General features: G+C 43.0%; 1 protein-coding gene and 1 long non-coding RNA gene across 2 annotated transcripts in view; one reads left to right on the top strand and one right to left on the bottom strand.

The window, feature by feature from the left end:
* GPR158 (G protein-coupled receptor 158) overlaps positions 1 to 21,452 on the bottom strand; it is a 190,436-nt gene extending 168,984 nt beyond the window's left edge. The window contains exons 1-2 of the mRNA XM_057432434.1: positions 20,321 to 21,452; positions 5,768 to 5,873 (exon numbers count right to left, since the gene is read on the bottom strand). Coding sequence (XP_057288417.1) covers positions 5,768 to 5,873; positions 20,321 to 21,192 — 978 coding nt within the window. The 5' untranslated portion in view covers positions 21,193 to 21,452. The remainder of the gene's footprint in view (positions 1 to 5,767; positions 5,874 to 20,320) is intronic.
* Positions 21,453 to 22,537: 1,085 nt separating this feature from the next.
* LOC130611642 (uncharacterized) lies at positions 22,538 to 24,992 on the top strand. The gene is made up of 3 exons (XR_008975276.1): positions 22,538 to 22,838; positions 23,525 to 23,580; positions 24,881 to 24,992. It is a non-coding gene; the product is annotated as an uncharacterized LOC130611642 (long non-coding RNA).
* Positions 24,993 to 26,824: the final 1,832 nt, after the last annotated feature.

The following is a 26,824-nucleotide window of genomic DNA, read 5'->3' as shown; positions in this document are numbered from 1 at the left end:
GTCTTTGTATTACTGCACAATATATGGAACTACTTGCATATCTTCTAAGATATCAATTCTTTAGCGTGAGGTGTCCCTGCCCATGACAGAGGGGTTGGAACTAGATGATCTTAAGGTCCTTTCCAACCCTAACTATTCTATGATTCTATAGGATGGACCAGAAGCTTTGACACTGAAATGTAGTATATTTACCCAATTGTGCTTAATGCTACTAGGGACATTCTTCAGACATGGCACAGTCCTCTGAATGTAGCGATAACAAATTAAAGTCCTCACCAAAGCTGCGCTCTATTTATGCCTAGGTCTGATACAGCGACTGCCACTTCACTCTGAGAAAGGTAACTCACAGCCATGTCCAGCCTGGCTACAGTGCCCAGGCTCCTTGCTGCAAGGTTTTCTGTGGCTTCCAGCAGACCCTGATATTCCTTTTCTTGCCCCAGCCTGCCAGTTTCTCAGTCTCTCCCCATGGAAGAGCTTTTTCCCTATGCCCATTCCCCTCTCTGTGACTTCCCCTTTGCTCCCATCAGGTATATTTTGTCCACGTCCCCATCCATCCGTGTGTCCCCCCGTTGTCCCCTGTCCCCCCCGTGCCCCCCCCCCCCCCAGCTAACTCAACTTCTTGGGCCTCACCTCTTTCCTTCCCAAACACAATGGGGAGAACCACCAGTTCAGCTAATAGGTGCTGCCTAACAGGATGCTCTGTCCAGCAGAGAAATATCTGAAAGATCTGAAAGCTGGTTACTGATGCAATGCTGTCATCGCCTGTCAACTGCAAGAGCAACCAAATACCTCCTTGCTATTTTCATTCTTGTCAAACAGCATCATTCAGCCAATCATCTACTGTTTCTCATTTCTTAACTCTGTGGGAAGGAAAACAGTAGCAAATAGAACTGACCTGGATTAATTTAAATGCTCAAGTTAACACTGCTAACTAGGATGAAAGGAATTGTTGGAAATATTTTCTTTGAGGAAAATACTGATAACCAAAATTAGCTTCTGCAAAACTGAGGCATTTAAAATCTTTGTCTAAAAAGGCAAAGATGCTGTAGCTAAGCAACCTCACTCTTCCCTAAACTGAAAGTTGGTTTTCATAGCACCTTGTGTATCACTGAAAGCTCTGACAAACCACCACCCTGTTTTATGTAATTTTATGTAATGTCTGGGGGAGTGCCAGATTAGATCTGGTATACTGTCAAAGGGACTTTTCCCATGAATGCAGATGATGGCAAGGTTATTTTTAAAATAGCATTCAAAATGTTCTTTTGTCTACTGCATGTTCTTCAAATACACTGAGTTGTGCAAGCAGCCATCAGAGAATAGATATGCCTTTCTGCTTTTGGAGTCAAGAATCACTGGCTACATTTTCTTTATCTGTGTACTGAAATAAGCTGCTCCCCTTTCTGGTTCAGATTGCTACTTCAGCACAGGATTTGATATAGCATATAGTATTTGTATTCTGCCACTAAAGATCTTGTTCTCTTCTAAGAGAAAATGTATTCTGATGTATGCTCTCTACCCTGGTTTGGGTACTTCTCTTGCCCTACCATGGATATAATCTGTAACTCTAAGGATGATGATTATTTCCAAGGTAGAAGTTAACTGTATTGTGTAGATCCTGTTCACTCAGTTTAAATCAAACAGCTTTCTTTTAACTTTTTTCTCATTCTGACTGCATTTTTCCTAATGGACAGGACAGAAAAATAAATGCAAGTAATAAGCAAAACTAATGACACTGGATATGACCCACTGGGTTATGACTTGGGATGCTTATCTCTCCTCATGCTTCCCCTCCCAGAGTATGAGTATTAACAGCCTTTCCACAGTTTGACAAGGGTATTGGAAAGCATCTGTCCAGCCTCTGCCTTCCCCTTTTTTGGTAGTCTGTCTGTAACACTACATACAGTACAATAAAATATGATGGTCCCAAATGTTTTGCTAAACAGAAAAAGAACAGATTTTGGCTGTACTGCTCATCTGTTTTCTTTTCTCAATTGATTTTGTGTTTGTGCAGAGTACACACACACGCAGTAGGCCTATGCATCTTCCTACACAGATATACACACACTATATACAGAGAGCAATGAAGCTTTTCTGTTTACTCTGCCTCTCTAATTCCCTCTAGATATTTTTGCATACTGTCATTTGTGGAATACTGTTGAAATGCAAAGGGATGTCAGCTAAACCTGCCTCGCATTGCAAGCTATTGGCAGCCTTACTAAGGATGGGGGAACAGTGTGGAGTCCGCTGCCATTTTTCACAGACTGATGCTGCCGGTTGGAAGCATTTGATTCAGCGGGCTTCAGACTCTCCTCAGCCTTGATTTTATTGTTGGTGTCTCAACAAGGACTCCAAAGTTGTTACTAAAAGTGCAAGCAGGTGCTGCCACCATGTATGAGGAAGGAATCTATTTAAAAAAAATGTATATTAAAAGGTTTTAAAGAGGGCAAAACCACACATTTTCTTACCCCATAACCAGCCTTGCCTGCACAATGAAATTAATTTGGATTTGTTATAGGGTAACTATATTTTTTTCAGTGTTTGTTAATTTCAAAGTTATCTGCATCATTTTGTTCTCTACCCAATTCATTTTGGTTATCTCTAACTCTGCAGATATTACCCACCTCATCTATTATAGTCCACGTCTTTTGCTCATGTATCTTTTCAGGGAAACTGTTGACTATTTGGGTGTCAAATTAGAGAGGGCAAGAAGGAGAATGCAATTCCGTGCTTCACAGGTCAAGAAAAGACAACCTGGCCTCTTTTTGGCTAATATAATTAAAGGGGGGGGGGGGGGGAATCAGAACTGAAAGACTTCAGCCGCTGCTACAGTATGGCTTTCCTGTGTAAAGTCTCACCTAACTTCCTGCCCAAACAGACTGGGCAGTTTCTATTCATCCTGAGTTTGAAGGAGGGCACTCTAGATCTCCCAGTTCATTTAGGCTGCTGTGAAATCAGGGATATATGGTCCTGTGCACAAAACAGAACAAATCTGGAAAAAAAAAAATGACTGTATTAGGAATTTAGGTCATTAACTTAAAATGGGGAATCTAAAGTTCCCACTGCTTGCACCTAAATCTAAGGGCACACAAAATCTAAGGAAAGAAAGACTATGTCTAAGTATTCTGTGCCTGACCCTAATATTCTTTAATTCCCCAACCACACACTATTTTTCTTTTAAGCAAGGACTAGCACTACAACTATTCCATCTCACAATCAGGTTACTCTTGATGACGATCCAAAACCAAATCTCCATGTCACAGTTAGCATCATCTCCTAGTGATTCTGTGCCTCAGCACATGTACTTTCAACAACCACCTCTTTATTTCCTAACAGAAGTTGGGTCCCACCCATTCCTTCCTTTTTTCTGTCTAGCACACTTAGACCACTGGTTTATCACATGTTTACATCCACTGTGACATACGTCCATCTCCCTCTTTTCAACTGATTTTTATTTAGAAGATAAACACTTCAAGACAGCACAGAAAGTAGGAAAGTGTCTTGCCATGTGCCTAGTAGATTTTAGCCACTATAAAATTAACTGAAACGTAAGACAAAGCAAGGAAGTATTTTAGTAACCCATAAGTTGTTTTTCCTCCCTCTTGTCCATTCTCTAAGCCATTCCTTTCTCCTTCATCTGTCATTTGCTATATTTTCATAGTGTTAGGGAAGAAGGGAGTTGACTCTTTAAAATATGGAGCTTTATGCCTTAGATTTAATGACACTGGTTGCCCAGCCATGTAATATGGGCTATGCAGTAAACAGACTCAGCACCAAATCAGAAGTTCCCTACAGCAAAGGCTTACAAGTCACTGGAAAGGCTATGCTGCACTAGTCATCTAAAAAACTAAAGAGAAAGGAGGATCTAACGTGAGCAGAGCTGGAAATCCAGAGATCTCCATTCTCTTCCTTAACCTGCTGGAAAGAGACTTTGCAATCTGGAACAGAGCATTCCAGCATCAGCAGGTATTTCTGTATCTGCCTCTAAGAAGATAAAAGAGAGAATGGGGAATATCATTTCATTAGCATTTATGAGGCAAACTATGTGGAAAGCATTGTCATACAACTACATAATTTACCCTTATTCTACAGGGTAAATTCCAACGAAACCACATGTGAAAAGCAGCATATGGGTCCTGCTTGTAAAGAAGTCCCTGTCAGTCTGAGCTCTCTTAAAGTGATGACCATAAGGCAAAAAGAGAGAAAGCTTCTCTACAGATTGTTCCCAGCAAATCCCCATCCATACAGTCACTGTAATTAAGCAAGGAGTCTCATCCTCTTCAAGTGCAATAAAGAAAGACACTCCCTGGTTGCAACTTCCATTAGGAGGAGATTTGTATTACCTATATATCCTCTTAGCCATGAAAGCATTGGTGATTTAACACTCTAATAAAGTGCCATGGAGAAGGAAGAACAGCTGGTAGGTTTTTGCTCTACATACAAGTTGAAAAGCCATTCATGAAGTGACATTCATTTCCTTACCTATGTTAACACCTTAAGGTGTAAACATGAGGCAGTTGCATACACAGTATCACTCATTAAAGAACTTCTGCCCTAGGACACGTTTAAATTCCTTTTTGCATGCCAAGAATCCTTAAGGACTACAGCATCACAGTAAGCTTATTTAAACAAATACAGGCAACTGGCCAGTATGAAAAATAAAACCTCCTCTGTAATATCAGCAAACATCATGCTTCCTATTGCTTCACGAAACAGCATTGCTTGAGCAGAGCCAGCTTTACAACACCACACCCCAGAATCCCAACATGAAAAATTGATCTGTAATTTGAATTCAGAAGTTAATAAAAACAACAAAACATGCCACCACATTTTCAGAAATATTTAAAATTAATCTTGGATAAAGACTACTCAATTCTTCATTTCAAGTTTATTGTAAGGAGAATTAAAAAAAACACCAAAGAGGAGGTTTACAAAATTTTCAAGTTCTTCTTGCGCAAAAATACAAGTAGGTGAATGCATCAAAACCAACTCTTTTTCCTAAATTTAGATTTGTCTTTGATAAATTGGCACAGGAGTGCATGAGGTACCTTCTCTCACAGAAAATAAATGGGTGTCTTCGAAAAAAACATCATATGCCAGAATAAAAATAAAAACCATTGAATGCATTTTGGTTTAAAGTTACATTGAACAAATACAACTAGCCAGGCTGAATGATCTATGATATGCTGACAGAAGGAGCCAGACACAGACCTTCAAAAGAAAGGGGAAGCAGGAAGGAGCTGAACAGAAACATTTAGTCAGCTCAGTCAAAATGTCGGCATTCCTATTAAGAACTAAATACAGTATCCAAATCTGCCTGTTATTCTGTATCTTTCTACCAAAAGCCCATGTATTTCTGAACAACTATTATTAGCATTTGAGATACTTTTACTGTATTTCACAAGGCAGTCCAGTCAAAAGTGACACTGACATTAAAAGCCTATTTTGATTTTGACTGCAAAATAACTGTTTGACTTGCAAGCAGAACTTCCATCAATCATTCCACCGGTAATATTCTTTTTCCTCATACCTGTGATTTCTGCACAATAACTTCGCTTCTGTTTTATCAGGAATATGAATGCCAATACTCCTGAAATGCAGGCACTCCTGAAACTCATGCATACCATAATGCATTGCACAGAAAGATCTTTTCAGTCTGCAAACCACAGTTAAAGTCCATAAAACAGATAGCATTTATACTACAGAAAATTATTCATACTGGAGAGACTTGTTCTTGAAGTGTAGCTCAGCCCCTTAGGGACAGACATACCTCAGAATTGTTGAGATGACACCTGTGCGTCCCCGAGAACCACCCCTCACTCGAACACTGGTCAATGTCCACCTTCTGCAGATTGATGTCCACTTTGACAACACCTCTGAAAACACAGAAAAACAGCCTTGAACACAGCAGCTACAGAAACAGGTTTAAATTTTATGATGCTGTAACCTGAAAAGTGGAACTACCCTTTTCTTCAAAATACAGAATTTCATATAATGGTTTGGGTTGGAAGGGACATTAAAGATCATATAGTTCCAACCCCCCTGACATTGGTAGGGAAACCTTCCACTAGACCAGGTTGCTCAAAGCCCCATCCAACCTGGCCTTGAACACTGCCAGGGATGGGCAGCCACAACTTCTCTGAGCAACCTGTGCCAGCATCTCGCCACCCTCACAGTAAAGAGCTTCTTCATAATATCTTAACCTAAATCTCCCCTCTTTCAGTTTAAAGCCATTCCCACTTGTTCGATCCCTACATGCCCTTGTAAAAAAAGACCCTCTCCAGCTTTCTTGCAGGGCCCCTTTAGGTCCTGGAAGGCTGCTCTAGGGTCTCCCCTGAGAACTGGTATAACTCCCATCAGAAGGTCAGCACAAGCCAAGAGTAGGCCATTGATGTCTGTGAAATTCCCCAAAGAAAAAATAATGTTTCCTAACACACAAGCCCTAAAGGACTGTCTGAACTGTGTTAGCTCTATGCCAAGAACATTCAAGTTTTCATCGTTTCCCTCAAATCTGTTTGAATGAAAAGCTAACAATCTGATTTCAAAGCCAACACTATTTTATAAACATCTCAGAAATCACAAAGAAAAAAAGCTGTAAGACTGCAGCTGTATATTTTTAAAAAGCCTTCAAAATTTTCATTATTCTAAAATAACCTCCACAATTACTTTGTATGTAGAATATTTATAGCATCATCTTGTGAGAACACATATTTTGACTGCTTCACTGCTGTCTAGCTTAGCAGAAACATCACTATGCAGCTTCTGGTAGTTAGATCAACACATGGAGTCACTCATAATGAATGTTCTTTACCAATTTCTTAAGTCTAGGTTACCATTCCTTTTAAGCCAACCATTTCAGCCACTCCAGACAAAAGTTTCTATTCCCAGTCTAAACTTCCACAGCTACAAACACCCTTTCACACTGTGGACTACCAAAGGCATGACCCAACCTCTATCTCAAGAATACATCATTCGCCTCAAACCATATTGTGTCTTTTAATTAAAGCTCAGTGTATACAGAACAATAATAGTAATGGAACTACAGAGCCATATATCTGAGAGAGACCACTTGTGAACAAAACCAGAACAGGAATAGGAGTGAGCTTGATCAAAACCGAGGACATTATTGCTCCCTCATGCCTGGCCCCAGTACAACCAAGCGCAAAGTGTCCGTAACAACTATATTTAGGCATTCAGTTTCAGACATGCTGTACAGTCATTGGAAAAAAAAAAGCAAACACACAAGCACATCATTTAAGTGATCTGAAGAAGAATGCATTAGGAAGTTATGTAGGATTACCAGTAGGAAGTTACACAGTATAGGTGCACTTCATGCCAGTCCATCTCCTGCCTAGAATCTAAGTAATCTTATGCTGGGCATACTTAGAAACTATGTGAAATATTGAAGTGCTGGCTCTAGCAAGTTCAGTTTGAAATAGCACACATCATGCTTCTTAGAATATTCAGAAATATTTTTAGTTTATAGCTCTGTGCCTTTCCACTCTTGTTTTGAACAAGAGCTTCTCCAGGGAGCGCCAAAATCACACTCCCCCCCCCAATGAAATGTTTTTTGGTTTTTGGTTGTTTTGGTTTTGTTTGGTTTTTTTTTTTTTATGTTTTCTGGGTTTGGTGGGTTTTTGGTTTTGTTTTTTTTTTTTTTTTTTTTGGGGGGGGGGGGGGTGGGTTTTGTGGGGGGGGGGGGGGGCTTTTTGGGGGGAGGGAGTGTTTGTTTTTTTCCCCCCTTGATGGTTCCAGGTGACCAATGACTTCAGGAGAAAAATCTGCCATAATATACAAGCTTATCTTAATCTGATAACTGGCTATCTGTCTCAGATGCGCTTAGAAACAGAAGCGACTAATTCCTCATCTGGTCACATGCAGACCCCACCAGATAGGGTTTCTAATTTTCTGGACCTTTCTGAGCATAAATATTATTGTGGGGGCTGAGACAAGACCTGTGCTGCAAGTGAATCATAGAATGCTTAGGGTCAGAAGAGAATAATCTCACTGTGGCTGCTTAAAAGCACAAAGCAGGTAGTGGGACCAGGACCAACAGTACTCCTTGCTCTCCTAGTTCATGTTATACACAAAGCAACTTGCCAAGGCGGTCCAAAGCATTAGCACCATTCTGACTGCACTAAAGAAATCAGTTTATACAGGAGGAAAAAGTGATGATTCATCCTGATTAGGACTGCAACAGACTTTCAAGCACCTTAAGGAAATGGGTCTTTATTTTCTTTACAAAGAAAGCTTTTCCCTTGTGTACATTTTAACTGGTAGGACAGGAAACTCCATTTTCGCTCTACAAATATTTCTGCCAAGAGAGGTACAGACTGCAAATCAAGGGTAAACTAATCACTGCTAGCAGAGGAAAAACACCTTAAGACTTTGGTGTGTGGTATCAACAGCAGGCCCCGCAGAAGCACAGTGTTAGTACAAAGGGATATAAAAATTTCCAAAAGAAAACTTACCTAGAGGTCACTTGTAAGAGAGACAACAGATACAAGCCAGAGGAATTACGGACGGTACACACACTGAGCAAGCATTAAAGTATGGCCTTGCACCAGACATGCTGCGGTCTGAGGAATTAGTGGCACATTCTAGCGGGCAAAAGGCAGAAAGCAGAATAGCATCCTAATGCCCAGAGCCACATACTGGAAAGAAAGGAAAGGTACTTCTAGATTTTTCACATTAGAACTGATTAAATAGCTTGCATCCTTTGAAAACTCTTTGATATGATTATTTTGTTCAAAACATATGTGGAAATCAGATTTATATAGCAGCTGTCACCTCTTGTGATCATCTTGTCCACCCAACCACCTGCCCAAAGCAGGCTCAGTTCAGTTGGGTTTTTTAGTACCTCCAACAATGGAGGCTTCACCACCTCTGGGAAACTTGATCTAGTGTCTGACCACCCTCAGAGCACCAAAATAAGTTTTCTGATGTCTAAATGCAATTTCTTGTATTTCTTTCTGTACTTTCACCAACTGCCCCTGAAAAGAGACTGGCTCTGTCTCCTTTACACTTTCTCCTCAGGTATTTACACGTGTAAGAACTCCCTGGAGCCTTATCTTCTCCAGGCTGAACAGTCCCAGCTCACTCGGCCTTCTTGCCTGTCAGCTGCTCCAGTCTTTAACCATCTTTGTCAACTTGCAGTAGGCTAGCTCCAGTACCTCCATGTCTCTGGGACTGAGGGGCCCAGAAGTGGACAAGCACCCACCACACCCCCCCACCCCCCTATCAGGCTGGACAAAGAGGAAGGATCACTTCCCTCAACCCATCAGCAATGCTCTTCCTCTCACAGCCCAAGAGACCATCAGTCTTCTTTGATGCAAACACACACTGGTGATTCATGCTAAACTGGTGCCCACCAGGACCACAAAACAAAAATGTTAAACATAACCAGCTCCAGTATCAACCCCTGGGTTGTATCAATAGTAACTGGCCGCCAGCTGGACTCTAGTGATCTATACACAAAAGGCTGCTCCGTTAGTTAAACACTATTTCCCCTTCAGAAACCACTGATAAACTCCCAATCATATCCTTCATGTGTTTCAAAGTGGTTTTCAGGAAGGTTTGTTCCATTGCCTTCCTAGGGACTGAAGTGAAGCTGATCAGCCTTGAAGTTCTTGGAAGACATGAAGTACCTTGGCCTTTTCTACATCCTCTGTCAAAGTCCACTGCACCACTCAGCAGCAGACCCACATTCTCCCTAGTTCCCTTGCTGCCCTTCATATCCCTCACCAGATTCAGCCCCATATGGGCTTTGGTTTCCCTAACCACACCCTGACATAGAATCACAGAAACAGAATCATTTAGGTTGGAAAACACCCTTAAGATCATAGAATCCAAGCATTAACCCAGCACTGCCAAGTTCATCATTAAACCATGTCCCTAAACACCACATCTATACCCCTTCTAAATACCTCCAGTGATGGTGACACCACCACTTCCCTCAGCACCCTGTTGCCATATTCAACAACCCTTTTGGTGAAGAAATTTCTCTTAGTATCTGACCTAAACCTCCACTGGTGAAACTTGATGCCATTTCCTATCATCCTATTGCTTATAACTCAGGTGAAGAGACCAACACCCACCTCACTACAACCTCATTTCAGATAGCTGTAGATAGTAATAAGGTCTCCCGCCAGCCTCATCTTCCCCAGGCTGAGTTCCCTCAGCCATTCCTCATCAGACTTGTGCTCTAGACACTTCAACAGCTTCTTGCCCTTCTCTGGACCCGCTCCAGTACCTCAACACCTTCCTTGTAGGGAGGAGCCAAAAACTGAACACAGTATTCAAGGTGCTGCCTCGCCAATGCTAAGTTCAATTCCCTAGTTCTGCTGGCCACACTACTTCCAATATAAGATGCTCGTGTTCACAGTCATAGTCATGCTCAGACCATGTCTCCTTATTCTTCCTGGATTACCTGACCCCGCTTCCATATCTTATGCACTTTCATTTTATGCTTGAGTTTTGTCAGGAGTTCCCTGTTAAGCCATGCAGGAGGCCTGAAAAGCATCTAATTTAAAAACACTTTTACACTACTTCCTCCAGAAACAGTACAAAATTCTTCCATTTACAACTAAGTGCATTCTACTTTTGCTTCTCTTAAGATCTTTCTTACATGAATGTTTGCCTTCCACAAAACCCAGTCTTTATGAACTCAAGACAAAGATTTCTACTTACACTCTTGTGTCTGCACCTCTTCTGTAGCACACCCTCAACTTCTGATATGATTAAAGTTACCCTGTTTTTAACTTTCCTCAGAGCTTTATGAATTTATGGGGTGAAAAACCTACAGGAAAGAAATGCCATATAATCCTGCAGAAGGCATATGAAAACAATCTCTCCTGGCAGTTACAATCTACCATAGGCTTTCCATTTTTCAACCCAATGGTGTGTATTATTTTGTTTTCACTAGACCTCTGCAATTTATGTTCATGCTTCATGGCAATGTCACAGTTCTGCCAAGGTAGTAACAGGGTCTGCAACTACTTGTTGACATAATGCTTTCAAAAGAAAAGTTTCTTTAAGCATACATGCGGCATTTAGAGAACTGCATTCATTTGGGATGCTTTGCCATTTTAAAACACCACCTCAAACTTATACCACACCGCTATTACACACAGAGTACACCAGCATGCTGATATATTTCTGAAATTCATCTGTGATTAATACAGTAGCTGGCACAGCCTGTTTGGCCACCCACATTTTCAGTTATTTTTTGATTCAGCACTCAGAAAACAGAACATATGGAAGAACACATCCTCCTAGAATATAGATGGACCAACTACCTGCAAGTGTTGCATTTACTGAATTAACTGGGAGTAATTGCAGCTCTGCTATCTTGAGAGAAGAGATCAAGACAAATATCAATGGCTTAAGAGTAGATTCAGCTTGTCTGCATAATACATTAATCCACACTGACAATGCTGTCTGGCTGAACCCAAGTCACGGTGATATGTTAATAACAATATTACTGGTAATTGTGTACCATCTTGCAAGTAAGTATATTGTTATAAGGAGATTAACATTTGTCTTCTGCCACAATTTTACAGTCCTTACACAAAAAGAAAAAAAACCCAGATGCTTAAGGAGTGCACATTCAAGTCTAACATAGAGTTGGAAGAATTAACTGAATTCTACACAATAGACAATGATTCATGATGGCATCAAGGATTTTCTGTCAGGTCAGAGGTTTGATTTAAGAGGCTTTCACGTCTGTCTTAATTTCCAGTACCACTGTTTGTTGGCATGCTGTTTGCCTTGAAATCTGTGCCAGAAATTGATTTAAGCTTATTTTCCCAACCTACTAGCTATCTTGATAGTTTCAGTAGTTATAATATTTCATTGTAACAATGTGTCGTAAAACCTGTATCTACAGAATTTTTTTGCCTATACTGTTACATCATAAAAAAAGCAGAAGGAGAATATTCTCTTTCCTCCCAGCCAGCTTAAGCCAGAACTGCACAGAATAGTAGCCTGCTGTCAAAAGTCAAAAACACAGCACTGCACCAGGAACTAAGAAGGAGAAAAACTGACTGCTACTGCTGAACCCAGGACACCTGCCAGCATTTACATGGTGATAAACAGTATCTTTGTCCTCTAGATGTTCAGAAGCTTTTTGGCACAGAGGTGGTCACAGCTTAGCTAAACAGGCATTCGAAGTTTGTCTTCTAAGTTTGTACACTTATTTTTGTGTTCATAAGCACTGCACACAGCCATAATTAGGGTATAAGCCATGGCTGAAATTGACACCATCAACCAAATCTAATGTCTGCCTAGATTCGTGCTGCCATGATCACCCAGACCTCCATGCTGTCCTTCATAAGTCCTCCTTACCACAAAACAAGGAGATAACAACCTAAATACTCTACAGCCATCCCAAATCTGCAAATGCCCACACTTCTAGGTAAACACACACTGTAATTAGTAGAGCAAATGTTTCCAGAGCAAGTATTTTTTTCTGACCATTCTCATTTTGGAGGCTGATACTTTCAAGAATATTAATTTTCAAACAGTGCATACTACCCGACACCTGAGGCTCCTTTAGTGTACCATCAGCTGAGCACCCCAGAATAAACCTGGTGTCAAATGCGCAAGTGACTTTCAGCCTCAAGTCTCACTGGCGCAATCGGAAGCCTCTGCAGGTTTCTGCACCACTTAGGCATTTTTTAAACTATTACCTCTGCATATCCAGCCAGATTCACAAAAGGCCACTGGGACATTACATACAATGTGATTTTGACCTGGGCATAAAGTTACCACTAATTTCTTACTAATAGGACAGAGACAGACTTACCTAATTTCTCAGCGATAACATGACTGCTGCTTTTAAGCACACATTTTCACAGGAGAACCAACTTTCATTAAAAATAAACTTAACTGAAATGTAAGGTATATCTGTGTGGGCACATGAATTAGGATTCACCTGCAAAAACAAAAAGTCCCTCTAGGCCATTTGGAATAGTACTACAAGGACAGAATACTTAAAGATGTACCCTCTGCCTGAAGAATTATTTCAGATTGAAACCTACCTTCAGATTTATGGCATACAGTGCTGCCTCTCTGGGGATTTCCCTGCAGTTTAGTCAGAGCGCTTCCTAGGTAGAGCTTCCGGGCTTCCCCTGCTTTGAGGGACAACGATTTCTTTTTTTGCTTGACGATATTCAAGTTGCTGCTATCATCTTAACTCTGTCACAAAGCATCACCTTATATAGGAATGCAAGGTGTCAGTGATGGTGGGGTACCACTTGCTCTAAATTCGCCCTATAAAAAGAAGAAGTCTTGCAGCTAAATTCAAGCTATTTAGTAAGAAACCAGCATGGCTTTGTAATGCTGCCATTACTATCCACAGAGTCAAGGAGACAGGTAAAAGAAAGGGACCTCAAGGAACAGCATAGAAAGTGATCTAATAAAAGAGGCTGGGAATAGGAAAAGCTTTTGAATCAGAAGGATCCTACATGGGAGAGATGGCCTCAGCCTAACTATCTAATCTTCTAACAATGAAGACTTAGAGGTAACAAGTTAATTTTAAAAATGAAAAGTGGAAACCAACATTAAAAAACAAAAAAAATAAAGGAAAATGGCGAATCATAAACCTGGGCAAGGAACATACAAACCTACAAGAATGTAAGACAAAACCAAGACATTTTTAGAAGCAGCATGTTAAAAGCTTAGGCTCTACTACTAAAAGGCTTTTCAATACCTTAGAAGAAGAAAGCCTGAAGTAGAATCTATAAGGCCAACAGACAACCAGAATATAAAAACTGCTTGCAGTAGAGACAGTCTTTTGCAGAAAACAAATTATTTTCATCACTGCACACTTCAGAGCCAGGAAGGCTCCAACCTTTGCACAGCCTTAGAGTGTATCAATGTGACAAATGTCAGCTTTCACATGCAAGGACATTAACAAGCTGGGCACCACAACTACCCCTTCTTTGTTCAGTGCATTCACAGATGACCACAAGTGGGTGACCAGTGACTTCATTTAATTCTAAATCTGACACAGATAAGATGAACACTTTCCAAAGTATTTTTTTTATCACAAGAATCTTCATTAGATTAATGAAGTAAATTTAAAACCAGGAAGCCACTTTTTTTTTTCCAAACACTTATTTATATTATGGAAGCCAATGCCAAACCACATTGCAGAAGACAAAAAAGGCTTAAAAGTGAATTAGGATCATAAAGGTCAATTAAAGCCATACTTACCATCAAGACTCAAGTCTGAAAAACTTCCTTTTTTATTGCTTATTATTCATAAATGGGACAGATCCAAGATATGAGAACTTGGCACTTCTGCTGCTCTTATGTTTTTCCCTAAGTACCTGCCAGAAGCTGCTTTTGGAGAGAAGGCTAGGTAGTGTTTCATCTGGCTTAACACAGCAATACTTTTGTTCTTACCTTCAGGAACTTTTAACACTCTAACTCAGCCCACCTTCATGAATAGACAGAACAGGTGACAGTCCTGGAACAGAATCTCAGATAGTAAGGATTGTCACGTGTCCATTCCTGTCAAAAAGACTTTCATAACCTGCTGCCCTGGAAGCCTTCCCCAAAGGGGGTGATGGCAAAGAACAGGAGTGAAAACAGCAGTTTGACCCAAAAAAAGTAGTTCCTTCTATGGCATCTTACCATGCACTACATAACTGTGGACATAAATGTAGTATGTGTTTCAATCTTCCAGTCATATTTAACTTCTTCTTTCAAAGACAAACTTCTGTTTCTCCAGTACTGAAGATAGCTGAATCATGTTTCTAAAAAAGAAATCCCTATTTAGTGTTCCTTTTATTACACTGCCATCCAGTTTCCTATCTATCCATAGAAAAAAATGGCAGAAACATAATAGGTTGCTACAGAATACCTGAAACATGTTGGACATTTCTATATGCAGACAGTAAATATAGGAAGAGGTTTCTTCTCGCCTCTTTCCAGGAATATAAAACCAAGACTTTCAGAAGTTCTAGGAAATAAGTTACTTTTATTTTTAAAACCCGTTCAAAATCCACCTACACCTTCAATCATTTTGTATAGGCCATGGCATGTTATAGAGATAAATGCCTCACCATTTAAAAATGTTTTTAGGATTATAAAACTAATGCATCATGTCACAAAAAAAAAATTAGAGCCTGTTTAAACAGTTAAAAACAATTTTCTTTCTGAGTTCAGTAGTGAGACTAAAGGGAGATGGGGTGGGTGGGAAGACTAAAAAAAGAGGGCTAGAGGAAGAAATTAAGCGGTACTTGAAAGAAAAAAAACCTGATTTTTACAAACTTTATGTCCATATTTGTAGTTCTTTCACCAAACAATTTAACAGCTATGAAATATTTAGCAGAAGATGAAATAATGTGTATTCCCTAAGAAATTACTTACTTGTCACATATACTTGTACCTCCACAGTTTAATTTGCCTTCAATAACGTTTCCTTAACTAAGAGCCCCATTCACAACTAAGAGCCCCATTATGGCCTCATGCTGGGGTGGTCAGAGTCATTGTTAATGGTTCAGTGGAATCACCACATTAGACTGCCTTTAGGGAAGAAACAGCTAAATTTAACTGTGCAATGAAGATTAATCTTTGCACTCCGAAACATTTCTCTAATAATTGAGAGAAGCAGCAAATGTCAGGAAGACAAAAAATATTAAGAGGTAACACTTGGTTCAGCTGCACTTCAGAATGAAGTTATCAGCAAATGCTCCAGAACACATCATAGTTCAAAATGAAAATAATTTTTAAAAACCTTACCTTGTTTATAGCACACCTTTCTGCCAAAACAGCCATTATTCCATTGTGTTCTCACAAAAATCCTTTAAAGATATTGCAAATATTGCCTTGGATTTGGTGAAAAAAACTACCTGCCCTTGATGGAACATGGTGGAAGGGGAAAAAAAAAGTCCCTAAAAAATCCTAAAGCTATTCTGACCTCCTAGATGAAAAACAGCACAAGAACAATGACCAGTTCCCAAAATGTTGACATATTACAACACAACATTAAGGAAAATGAGAACAGCACACAAGAGAACACTTTGAACTACAAAAGCAGCAATTCATTCATCAGAGTTTTGGGATAATTGATGTCACTGCACAAGGCTGAAACACTGCACACAAACCTGACTAACCACATTCAAGAAATGCTGGAACAAGACTTGAGAAGAGGGACCACGGCAACAGAGTACTTGTAATGGGAGACTAAAGAAAGCTGGTTTGTATAGTCTAGTAAACAAAGATGGAAAAGGGACTATTGCCTATAAATAGGTCAGGGCAACAAACATCAGTGCAGAGTCTATTTCAGGCAGAAGGCAGCTCTGGAATAGAAATAAATGGATGAAGACTAACTTTAGATCTGAAATCAGAAGCAGCTATGCAACCATTAGGCCCAGCAGTGGACTAGAGAGTCAAGAGGGAAACCCACCTACTTTAAGATGGATATGGGTCAGCTGATGACATTAAGAGGGTTTGTGACAGCAGGAGATTGACTCATCCACGCAGGAGGATCTTTTTTTAAGAAAACTTGCATGTTCCTATTAGCTGACTACTTGCACATCTTTCTTCCAAACCAAGTGATCCTCCCCACTGGCCTTCTAGCAGTGAAGGCCTCACTTCCTCTCCAGGGTACAAGCAAGTACTTTTAGAGAAGGAAATGTGCTCACAACATGCAGCTTCTCACACCCTTCTGCTTCCACAGTAGGACTGCAAAGAGACCCCCTGAATCACCCTGGGCCATGAAATATAGTTCAGTCTCGTAATGGGAAGTAGGAGAGGAGGGTCTCCAAAGATTAGTGACAAACTTATGGTGCTTTACCCTCTACAGCAGTAGAGTTGTAGAGTGATTAGGCATACTAGATAGTGAATTCCAGCTGCAAACTGCATCAAGCTTAGACTTTTTAAGAAAGCAGATAGGAATGGTTAACATCAAGTGATGACTCCTAGTCTCTGTGGATCCTCATTTCCAAATGAAAGCCTGAACTGTGTTTTGCAAGCAGGTGGTAATGTTCTCTCCCTGCACTTTGACTGATTCAAAGTCCGATGAATGCAAACACCAAAACATTAGCAAGCACTGCTAAGCAGCTGTGGACAGTCAACATGCTGGCTTAGCATCGCACTGGGCTCATGTGGTCCCTTTCACTTGGACAGCTTCTGTTATGTTTGTCAGCACAATCAACTTGTCTTTAGTTTCTCCACTTCATCTCAGTATTAGCCTACAGTGCTAGCCCTGGCAAAGCAAGCATAGTCTCTTACCTTTCTTGGCCTTCACTTTGGACTGTTTGGCTCTCATCTCTTGAAAAGGAAAGTGGGAGAGGGTGGGAGGTGAAATTTAAGACAGATAGCAAGCTGTTTGCAAGAAACCCCCCCAGCTGTGACATAAGCAGTATAACCCTTCACAACATGAAAAACAAAGTTTTTTTCCCCTGCCCTTTCAGAATGTCATTGACAATGGCACTATAGGAGTAGCATGTATTGAACACACCAGCAGAAATCATCAGTATTGCCTTCATTAACTCTTTCCATTGCTATACCACATGACATACCAATGAAACAGAAGAGGTGCCAAGAAGCAGAAGCAAGTTTTTCCTGAATTATTTTCCACTGAGATAATGTGTTCCTAAATGTCTCTTAACCTAATGTACCATGTCATAAACCTAATGTTAGCAAAGAAGGTACATAAACTGTCAGAAGAAAATTCAAGGCACATGCACTAAGTTACCACCAATGATCTCCATGCCATACTATTAGATGTAAAGAGCATGTAAACTGATCCATTAACATGCTCCTAACAGATGGTTCAGAGATACTTTGCTGGGAGAACCAATGTAGCTTTCTCAAAAGATGGAGGTTAATACATTCCGCTTTTTACCATATGAGCCTTAAACAGGACTTTAAAGTTAAACCACTGTGTCACAGTGAGGGGAAATAAAGCTTATTTCTAGAGGCATCCTATAGTAGTAATGCTAACGATCCAATAGCTCCATTAGATTTTGCATTTTTGTGTTACATGCTTATGCTTTAAACCATATTTTCTCTTAAGAACTCATGCTGAAGCTGTGTGTCTACCAAGTATAGGAAATATCGTGCAAATACTCAAACATCCCACAAGTCTTGTGAGTACTTTGTTTATAGGATTTCCTATGTATTTGCAACAAGCTTTTATTAGAAGACCACATAACTCAAACCAGGAACAGAGGAACTATCATTTAGCCATGCCAGAATACATGCATACGTGTGTATATATATGTACTTCTTCCACCAGCTTCCTTATACAGTTACCAAAAGCACACTGACCCATTTTCTTAGAAATGCTTACCAGCTCATCTCTGGTTCTGATGCAACAAAACTTTGTTAGTTTTGTCCTAACTATTGCTGCCCTACAACAACACAACACTTTGACCTTGTAGCAGTATGCCCCATCACAAGATCTCCTAAATTAGAAGAGGTTCTCCAAGCTTACATGTGCTTAATGGACGCCCTTTGAAGTATCACAGTTACAACAGGTTATTCTATTTTTTCAACTGAAATGACTCTCAAACAGTAAACAGAGGCTGAGAAGATGAGGAAGTGAAGGCAGTGCTTTGTACTGCGCCCAGGAGGACCTCTACTGGTTGCCTTGGTTGGCTAGAGCTACTCCAAAATGGACCTAGTGCATTCTCACACCAGAGCTACCACAGCAAAAACCAACACCACTGCGATGCTTCCTGGCAACACAGGATCTTGGCACAGAGCTGAGATCGACCCTTTAGACTCTTCTGCTTAAAAGATATGGGTTTGTTTTTTTTCTCTTCACTGAAGTCAAGACAGAAGTTTCTTCGATTTAAATTGATATCAAGATCTAAATTCTCAGACAGCTGGTTAGTAGCTGCCACCCTACCCCAGCCTGGTAGTTCTTCAAGTTATGTGAACCTCTGTCCCCAACAAGAGAATATCAGCCTACCCTAGTTTTCATCTGCATCATGAAGCTATAGAACACTACATTTCTATGATCTATGAGAAGTGTCATGAACTTTTCTGGACCACCTGCAAGGTCCAGAAGATCCCTGCTACAGAGCTATTCTTGAGTTTCGGCCTAGAGAGGAATTCAGCAACAAGCAGCCTGCAGATGAGCTCATTGTACCTTAACCCTGCCAGCCCTGTAAGTGTGAGAGTTTCAGAGCAAAAGGTGATTCCATAGAGAAATAAGCAGCCACTCTTTAGCCAAGAGATGTTTGGGGGTCGTTTTTTTTCCAAAAGAAACATTCATACCTGTTGGATACCACCAGATTTCAGAGTAAGCCAAGACAACCAGTGTTCACGAACATTACTGGCTCACCACCTAGGTATGGCAAAATCTCTTCAGCATCTGCTGCATTCTTGGCCACTTTTACCTACTACTGATTTGCAGCATAACACAAGTTCTGTGCTCTTCTCACCCCTGACAAATGTCAGCTGCTTCTGGGCAGTGGGTATTCCACAATGGATAAGGTCATTCATGAGCACCACCACAGAAGTGCTAGTAGGAAAATTTGGCATCTCATACAGCACAGGTTGTTCTCATTCTTTGGACAAATACCCCTTTGCTAGAAAGACCCAAGAATGGTCCTTTTCATACCCCCCTCTCTGCTAGTCACAGCCCTGAGGCAAAGTCCTGGGGTAACAGGAATAAAAAAGCAAGCAATTCTTTACATATGCCAAGTATCTGCTCCACAGCTATGCAAACCAGGGGCGTCCCTAAAGCAAGCTTTCCAACTGCCAGTTCAGGCTGTAGCCACATGCACTATGACAGAACTGCAGTCACAAATACTTATTCACCTACAAACATATTGACCACTGACCAGGCTTGAGCACCCCACAGTGGATATGCTCTGGAGGCCAGAAACCAGTTTACCAGCATAACAATGTTGATTCCCAGCTGGTTAAAAATCACAGCTGGGGTCAAACTATGCTTAATTACACAGCGTAGCAAGAAATTGACACCTCGGTAAACATCTCCTTCTTGCAGTCAGAAATAACTGTAACTGGCAACTGCTTTTCTCCTCTCCCCACCTGAAGCACACCAGGAGCACAGCCCACATGTACACCTGTTTCAGTGCATGTAAAGCAAACACTGTCTTACAGATGGAGAGAAAAGTGATTCTTCTAGTGAGCAACTGCTCTCTAAGGCACACTAAGGTAGTGCTGAACAGGAAGGCCTGAGGTTGCTCTGCCGTGTGACTGAGCAGCCAGTCTGGCAAGCGTTGGTCAGGTCACTCCAGAGACACAGCATGCCCTTCCCTAGGAAGAGAGCATAGCCAAAACCCCATTCTACCCCCTTCTCGGTAAAAAGCAAACAGATGAAGATTCCTCCTACCTGAACTCAGGGAGGAGGTTCGGCCGAAGCCCATAGAAAGCCGCTGAGAGAGTCACCAGCCAGCCGGGTTTGTAATTCCCATTCTCACACTCCAGGTAAGGCGAGGACCACCTGATGTGGTTCTTGTCGGCAGTGAAGCTCTCCCATCTCTTCCAGCTGTTCTCTAAAGTTCTGGGCCCCGTGTTCAAGACCTTCCTATGCAGATGTGGCCTCCACTTGCGCTTCAGGCTGTGGAACCACTCCGTTTCCACAGAGGCGTTGGCCAGGCGGTGAGCCGAGGAGGATAAGTCCTGCAAGAGGACTTGGCTCTCGTGCCTGCTGGCCTGAAGGAAAACCTGGGGTGTGGAGGAGAAAGGCTCCGTGCTGAAAGTGATAGCTGCCCTGGAGATGTTGGGGTCCCCCTCCAGGAGGCTCCTGATCAAGGCGCGGTACCACTCCAGGTCCTCCTGCAAGTTCTGCTCCCGCGACTTATTGCTCTGGAGGATCATGTTGAGAAAGTTGGTGGCGTGGGTGAGGGTGTCCAGGGCCCCGTGCAGGGACGGGTGCGAGGTGAAGCGCGACTTGCCGGCCAGGCTGGCCAGCTCATACCGCCCGGAGCAGTTGGCACGCCCCAGCTCCCGGGAGTCACCCGTGTAGAGGAACGAGGCCACGTCCTGGGGTACCTCCTCAGCGAGCCGCTGCGCCAAGATGGTGCTCGCCGTAGAGCGGCTCCGCGGGGCCGGCGGAGGCTCCCGGCTCTTGATGTGGTTGTAAAGAGGCTGTCTCCCTCTAAGTGCCCAATCCTGGCTGCGCACCGCCTGCCCTTCGCCGGCGGCGGCCCCGAGCCCCCGCTGGGCGAGGAGCAAGAGGAGAAGGAGCCGAAGCAAAGCCATGTCCCCCGGCGCTCCTGCAGGCGCGGCGAAGTGGCTGAAGACGGGCTTCGCGCAGGCGGCCGCGGCGCAGGGGGCACGAACGCGCAAGGGCAGCCGAGCGGCAGCGGGGCGAAGATCGACCCCGGGCCCGCGAGTCACCTGTGGCAGCGCCGCCCGCGCCTTCCCCAGCGCGGGTCGCCGCGCAGCCCCGCCGCCGGCGCGGAGCGGCTCGCAGCCCCTCCGGCGACGGCAGCGGCCGCAGCGAGCCCGTCTGCGCCTCCTCCTGCCGCGGCCACCGCGCTCACTGAGCTGCTGCCCAGCGCAGCGAGCAGGGGCGGCGGCGCCCGCGCCCGGCGCAGCGCAGGGTCCCCCCGCGGCGCCCCGCCGCCGCCCGCGCTCCACCACTCCGCATCCTTCAAGAGCTGCTGCCGAAGAGGGGTGACCGGGACTGCTACTTGCTGCGGGATCAGCGGGCGGGGCTGCTGCCGCGGAGCCTGCGGGCGAATGCCCGCCTCTGCCAGCGCTCGGCTCCCCGAGCAAGGACTCCCACCTAGGTGAGACTGCTCACCCTGCAGCTCCGCCGCGGGCAGCTGGGCTCCTCTTCCCCGCCTGCCCTTATAGGTGTACGCCGGGCAGCTGCCGCCCTGTGTGGCCGCCTCGGCTGTCAGTCAGCCGGCAGCCATTCACGGGCAGGAGGATGGCGCCGTGTGGCGCTGAGGGGGGGCGGTACTGCCGCCGCGGAGAGACGTCGAGGCACCTCTCTTCACCTGCCGCCGGCTCAGCGCGGGGCAGGACGGGGCGGGGTGGGGTGTAGCCTTCCCCCGCAGCGGCAGCCGCTCCGCTTTTCCCCCGGCCGAGACCCGCATACGAGGAGCCTGCCCGGAGCGGATGCCACAGCGCCGGCTCTGCCGGGGCCGGGGCTCTGCGAGGGGCTTGCCCGGGGAGTGTGGCAGCGACACCTGCTGGCCGGGCGAGGGTCGCGCCGCTGCGCCTCCACGCCGGGGGCGGTAAGGGCCATGCGGTGACCCCTGTGGCTGTAAGAATTCCCCCGCCGTGGGGCACAGGAGGAGCCCGGCGCTCCGGGGAAGCGCGGGTGCAGCCAGAGCCTCGCAGTGTGGGGTGGTGTTTGTCCTCCCCTATGAGGGAGGCGCTCTCGCTTCAGACAGTGCTGAGGTGGGTGGGAGGGTTGGTATAAGTCTGAGCTTCGGTTTCCCTCGGGAGGCGTGGGTCGATCGGGGTGCACCGCGAGGGAGGAGGAAGGCGTTTGGCAGAGGGTGTGGCGCTCGGGTGGGAACGGGGAACTTTGTCTTTTCCCGGCCCATGACCCAAAAGCCCCCATCGTGTGCAGGTGCTGCCACGATCCCCAGGCTTCTTGCATGGTCTGTCCCCCGTCACCTCACACATAACCCAGAATGGCCCATACACAGGGTACATCCCACCATAACGGGAACTGAGTCACGTCCCTCTCCCTTCAACCACAGTGGCTGGCTGATTGTATTTCTGTAACCAAAACCTTTCCTCCTTTTTTCCTTTCCTCCTTTTTTAACTCCAAGATGATAATTCCTACTGCTGTCTTCAAAACTAAGCAAGCCCTTAATCCAGTGGCTTTCAATGCTGACCTGCAGAGCACCTGCGTGGAGTTAAAACAGCACTGGTTGATCACCTAGGTTTGTCACTTGCTCTGCTGAAACCACCCTTGAAAAAGCACAGATGCATTCAAGAGGTTGTTGGGATTTTCCAGATAAGCCGTGAGTCATAGTGCCATCATGATCAGTAATATGGATCTAGTTTGCAGAGCACCTAAACAGATGTTTAACTTTGTGCATCATCATTGGCAGAAGTATTCACCTGCTTGATATCTTACTGTTGGTGAGGGGTTTGTGGCAAGAGGCAGGTAGACAAGGCTGAATTTTTAGAGGAGGAGGCCCGCAGCAAAATCTTCTAATTACAATTAATTCAATTCTGGCTTAATATAAAGCTCAATTTTGAAATTCAAAAGTGCAGATGAAAATAGTTGTAAAAAGAAGATCCTCTTTTTTTCTTTCTCCCACACACACATGTGCATGCGCATCCTATAAGGAGCAGATTTCAGTCATGCAAAATATATGATCTAATTTTAAACCACTGACAAGATGTGCTCCTTAAAGCATACTCTTATTTTAGAATTATTTGAAACTATACTTAAAGGAATGGTCATTCTAATACAGCTAACTATAAATCACATTTGCAATCCATAAATCCTAGTGATGTGAATGCACTTTATCTTTACGTAGGGTGACCTTTAATAATTATAGTATCACATGTGGATAAGAGAGAAAGTTATAAATGCGCCTTTTTTTCTTGTTACATGCAGATGATGAGGATATTCACTGCTTAAGAATAACTTACTTGTTCTGAACTTTCTCTCAAGTGACTAGTCTGTGAGATTATTTAGAAAGCACATACACTTAGCAACTCAGAAGCTGATATTTATGGTTTAGCACAGCGCAGGGAGTCTGTGTTTCCAAGTCTGCACTGAACAAATACCTAAAGATGCATTATTTGCTGTGGATAAGCGAGAACCAGGGCTTTTGACAGGAGCAGCTGTCAGGACTGAGCTAAACTAACATGGGATCAGTTACATGGGGAGATATCAATGGAAACATAAACAAACAAGCATTTTTTTTTAAACGGTGTGCCTGTGCTGATTCTCTTTACTGACTGTCACAGGGTGCTCTAAAGGAAAGGTCAGTTCCCTGATGATAATTCGCTTCCCCTAATGTAGCCTGACTATTAATATCCACCTAAACTGCACTCAGCCTGCTAAATGGCCACATTCACACATTGCTAGGACAATAAAAAATCCTTTAATGTACCTGCATAGGAAGCTCCTTCTATTTCTTGACCTCAGAAAATCATATCATAGAATGGTTTGAGTTGGAAGGGATCTTAAAGACCATCTAGTTCCAAACCCCCTGTCATGGGTAAGAACACCTTCCACTAGACCAAGGTTGCTCAAGGCCCTGTCCAACCTGGCCTTGATCACTGACAGGGATGGGGCAGCCACAGCTTCTCTGGGCAATCTATCTGAAGAGGTAAAAGGCTCTTCTTCCTGTTACCTGTTTCCTCTGTGCTTGTGCTCTCTGTACTACCGAGTCAGAGAGGGAGGAGGAGAGGTTAACTAGAGGACTTTCTTATTAAGGGTGCCAGGTTTATTGCTCAGTCTCATACAGCTGCATCGCAGAGGGTTCAGTGAGCCTTTCTTTATCGTCTCAGGCTCCCTCCTGCAATCAGTTCAGATCTGCTCTCTATCAGCTCTTGTGTACAGCCAGGACCAAAGTAAGGTACAAACAGATTTTAAGCCATTGCAGATGTGCATCTCCTTATGGCTTTGTAAAAACTGTGCTGTGGGACACAAAGCCCACCATTCAGTGCTCAGATCCAGGGCACTGGGAACATGGAAAGATAGTACCCTCTTACATTAAGGAAATCTACCAGGCATTTTATTTACAGGAGTTTACTAAGGATTGGAAGAAACGTAGAAACCTTTGATCATTGTATTTTTTTGTTAATACTGAAATGCAGTGATGATGCTGGTGTGTCATTTATAGTCAGTTGACCATGTCAGGAACCTGTTCAGCTGTGACCAGTAAAATGTGAAAATGGACTGGGAGTCCCTGAGACACACAATTGCTGTGACTGAATAATGTTTTCTTTGTTTCTGCCTCAGTTCTTCCAGAGCTGCTGCTTCAAGCCATCCACCAGCAAGGAATCGAGGCATCTGGCCACTGTCCTGCATACTTCTGAGTTTTTACAACTATCACAATTGCTGCATGCAAAGTACCTGTGATTCATTGTATTACCTATCAGGCTAGAAGTCTGCATTTAGATGTGGCCGGAGCTAAATCTGGAGTCTAATTACAGTGTAGAAAAACTAGCAGTGCAAAATGTTACAATTTTTTAACAGCTAGAGTAAGTGTAACCTACTTTCTCCAAATGTTGTCTATACAAAAAGATCTTGGTTTATCTGAACTATTTGCAATGCTAGAAGCATCAGGATTACTGCACTCTTAAAATCAAGTGGAATGAAGGAAAGACTGTTGTAGCTGTGAAATGTATTTAATTTATTAAATATTTATTATTATTTGTCCTAAAGTATTTATTAATATTTGTCCTAAACTAATTAGGTGATACAAAGAGTATACTCACTAAGAGTAAGTTCTAAAATTCTGAGAATGATGTATTTTATTTCTCTCACAAAACAGAAACAGAATGTTCATCAAAATCATTGCTAATGGTATTTAAAAACAGATGAAAAAGAGAGTGATTTTAAAATAAAAGTACTCTTAGCTTGATTACCTAAAGAAATAATGTTCTTGCAATCATATTTTTGTCTGTCTGATGAGTCCCTTCTGTCTGCCAATAGCTTCTGATCTCATTAGTTAATTTCAGCTAAGTCTGACAGCATTACAAAGGCCTCAAAGTTTCTATAAGCTTCTACAAATCTTGTGAAACTCACATGTGGATCAAAGAAAGCAATCCACGTTAGTATTTGTGCTGCAGAGTGACTTCAACAGTTACACGGTCTCTTTGTTCTTTCTTCTGGCTGCTCATATTGGCCAATTGCATAAATATACCCCAAAAAAACAGCTGGAACACATGGACAGACTCCCCGCTCAATAGACAGAGAACACCTAACAGGGCTGGTGGGGGAGAACTCAAAAAGACAAGGAGGAGCTGGAGGTACTGTTGATGGTGGGCACCGTGCCATGAGGCTTTAATATATGATGCAAAGAACACATGGGGGCTGGGAGATATGCTGGATTTATTGCAGGAGACAATGACAGATAGTGAGCATGAATCCGTTGTAAACCAGGCTTCATTAGTTCTCTTTTTTTTTCCTCTCACAAATGAGGTAAAACCACCACCTAAACATATAAATAAATAAATAAATATGAAATAGCCAAAATGCAGAGTACAAAACTTCTTTCTTAGAAGCTGAGGGAAGAAGATGGAAGAGCTTACATGTAAATTAACATTCACTTGTAGTGAGAAATTGAAACCCACTGGATATTTTCTTGGAAACAGTGGGACAGAAGGAACCTCACATTGGTTACCCTGTCAGCACTCCTGCACTGCAGAAGCATTACATACAACACGACCGTCTCTGGCAGGAGTTTATCTACCTTCTCTCAGAGAACTTCCAGTCAGGTGGACTCCACAGCCACCCTAGCTACCTTGTTCCAGGTTTCGTCCCCTTAGCACCAAGTGTAGGGTGAGGGGGGTCTCTAACATGGTCAGTCTTCTTTATTTTTCTTTGTTTCTTTGCTTTCTTCTCAGAGTACAATCAACGTAAGCCAGTATCTGTCTGCCAAAGACCACTTTGACTTACTCCTTTTTTCTTTTTTCTGGGCTAAATTAAGTGAATTTCTATGCTTTCTAAAACTGTTGTGGGCCTTCTGTTCTCTTCTGGACTGTCCATTTTGTTAGCCTGTTTCTCTTCCTGTCCCAGGCAAGGACACAGCAAGCCTGCTATGAATCTTCTGCAGGCTATGTAAAATTCTCTGTTAATACACCCCACATTGAGGCTTGCCTGCTTTTTCACCTTCCGCACTGTACTGACAACTACTCAAGTCTGTAACGCTATGTAATCTTCATAACCTTTCAAAACATA

Source organism: Pezoporus wallicus, unplaced genomic scaffold (assembly GCF_028554395.1).
Source record: "Pezoporus wallicus isolate ANWC-B61680 ecotype Strahan unplaced genomic scaffold, APGP_CSIRO_Pwel_v1 scaffold_2584, whole genome shotgun sequence".
NCBI lineage: Eukaryota > Metazoa > Chordata > Aves > Psittaciformes > Psittacidae > Pezoporus > Pezoporus wallicus.
This window is presented reverse-complemented; position numbering and strand designations above follow the sequence as displayed.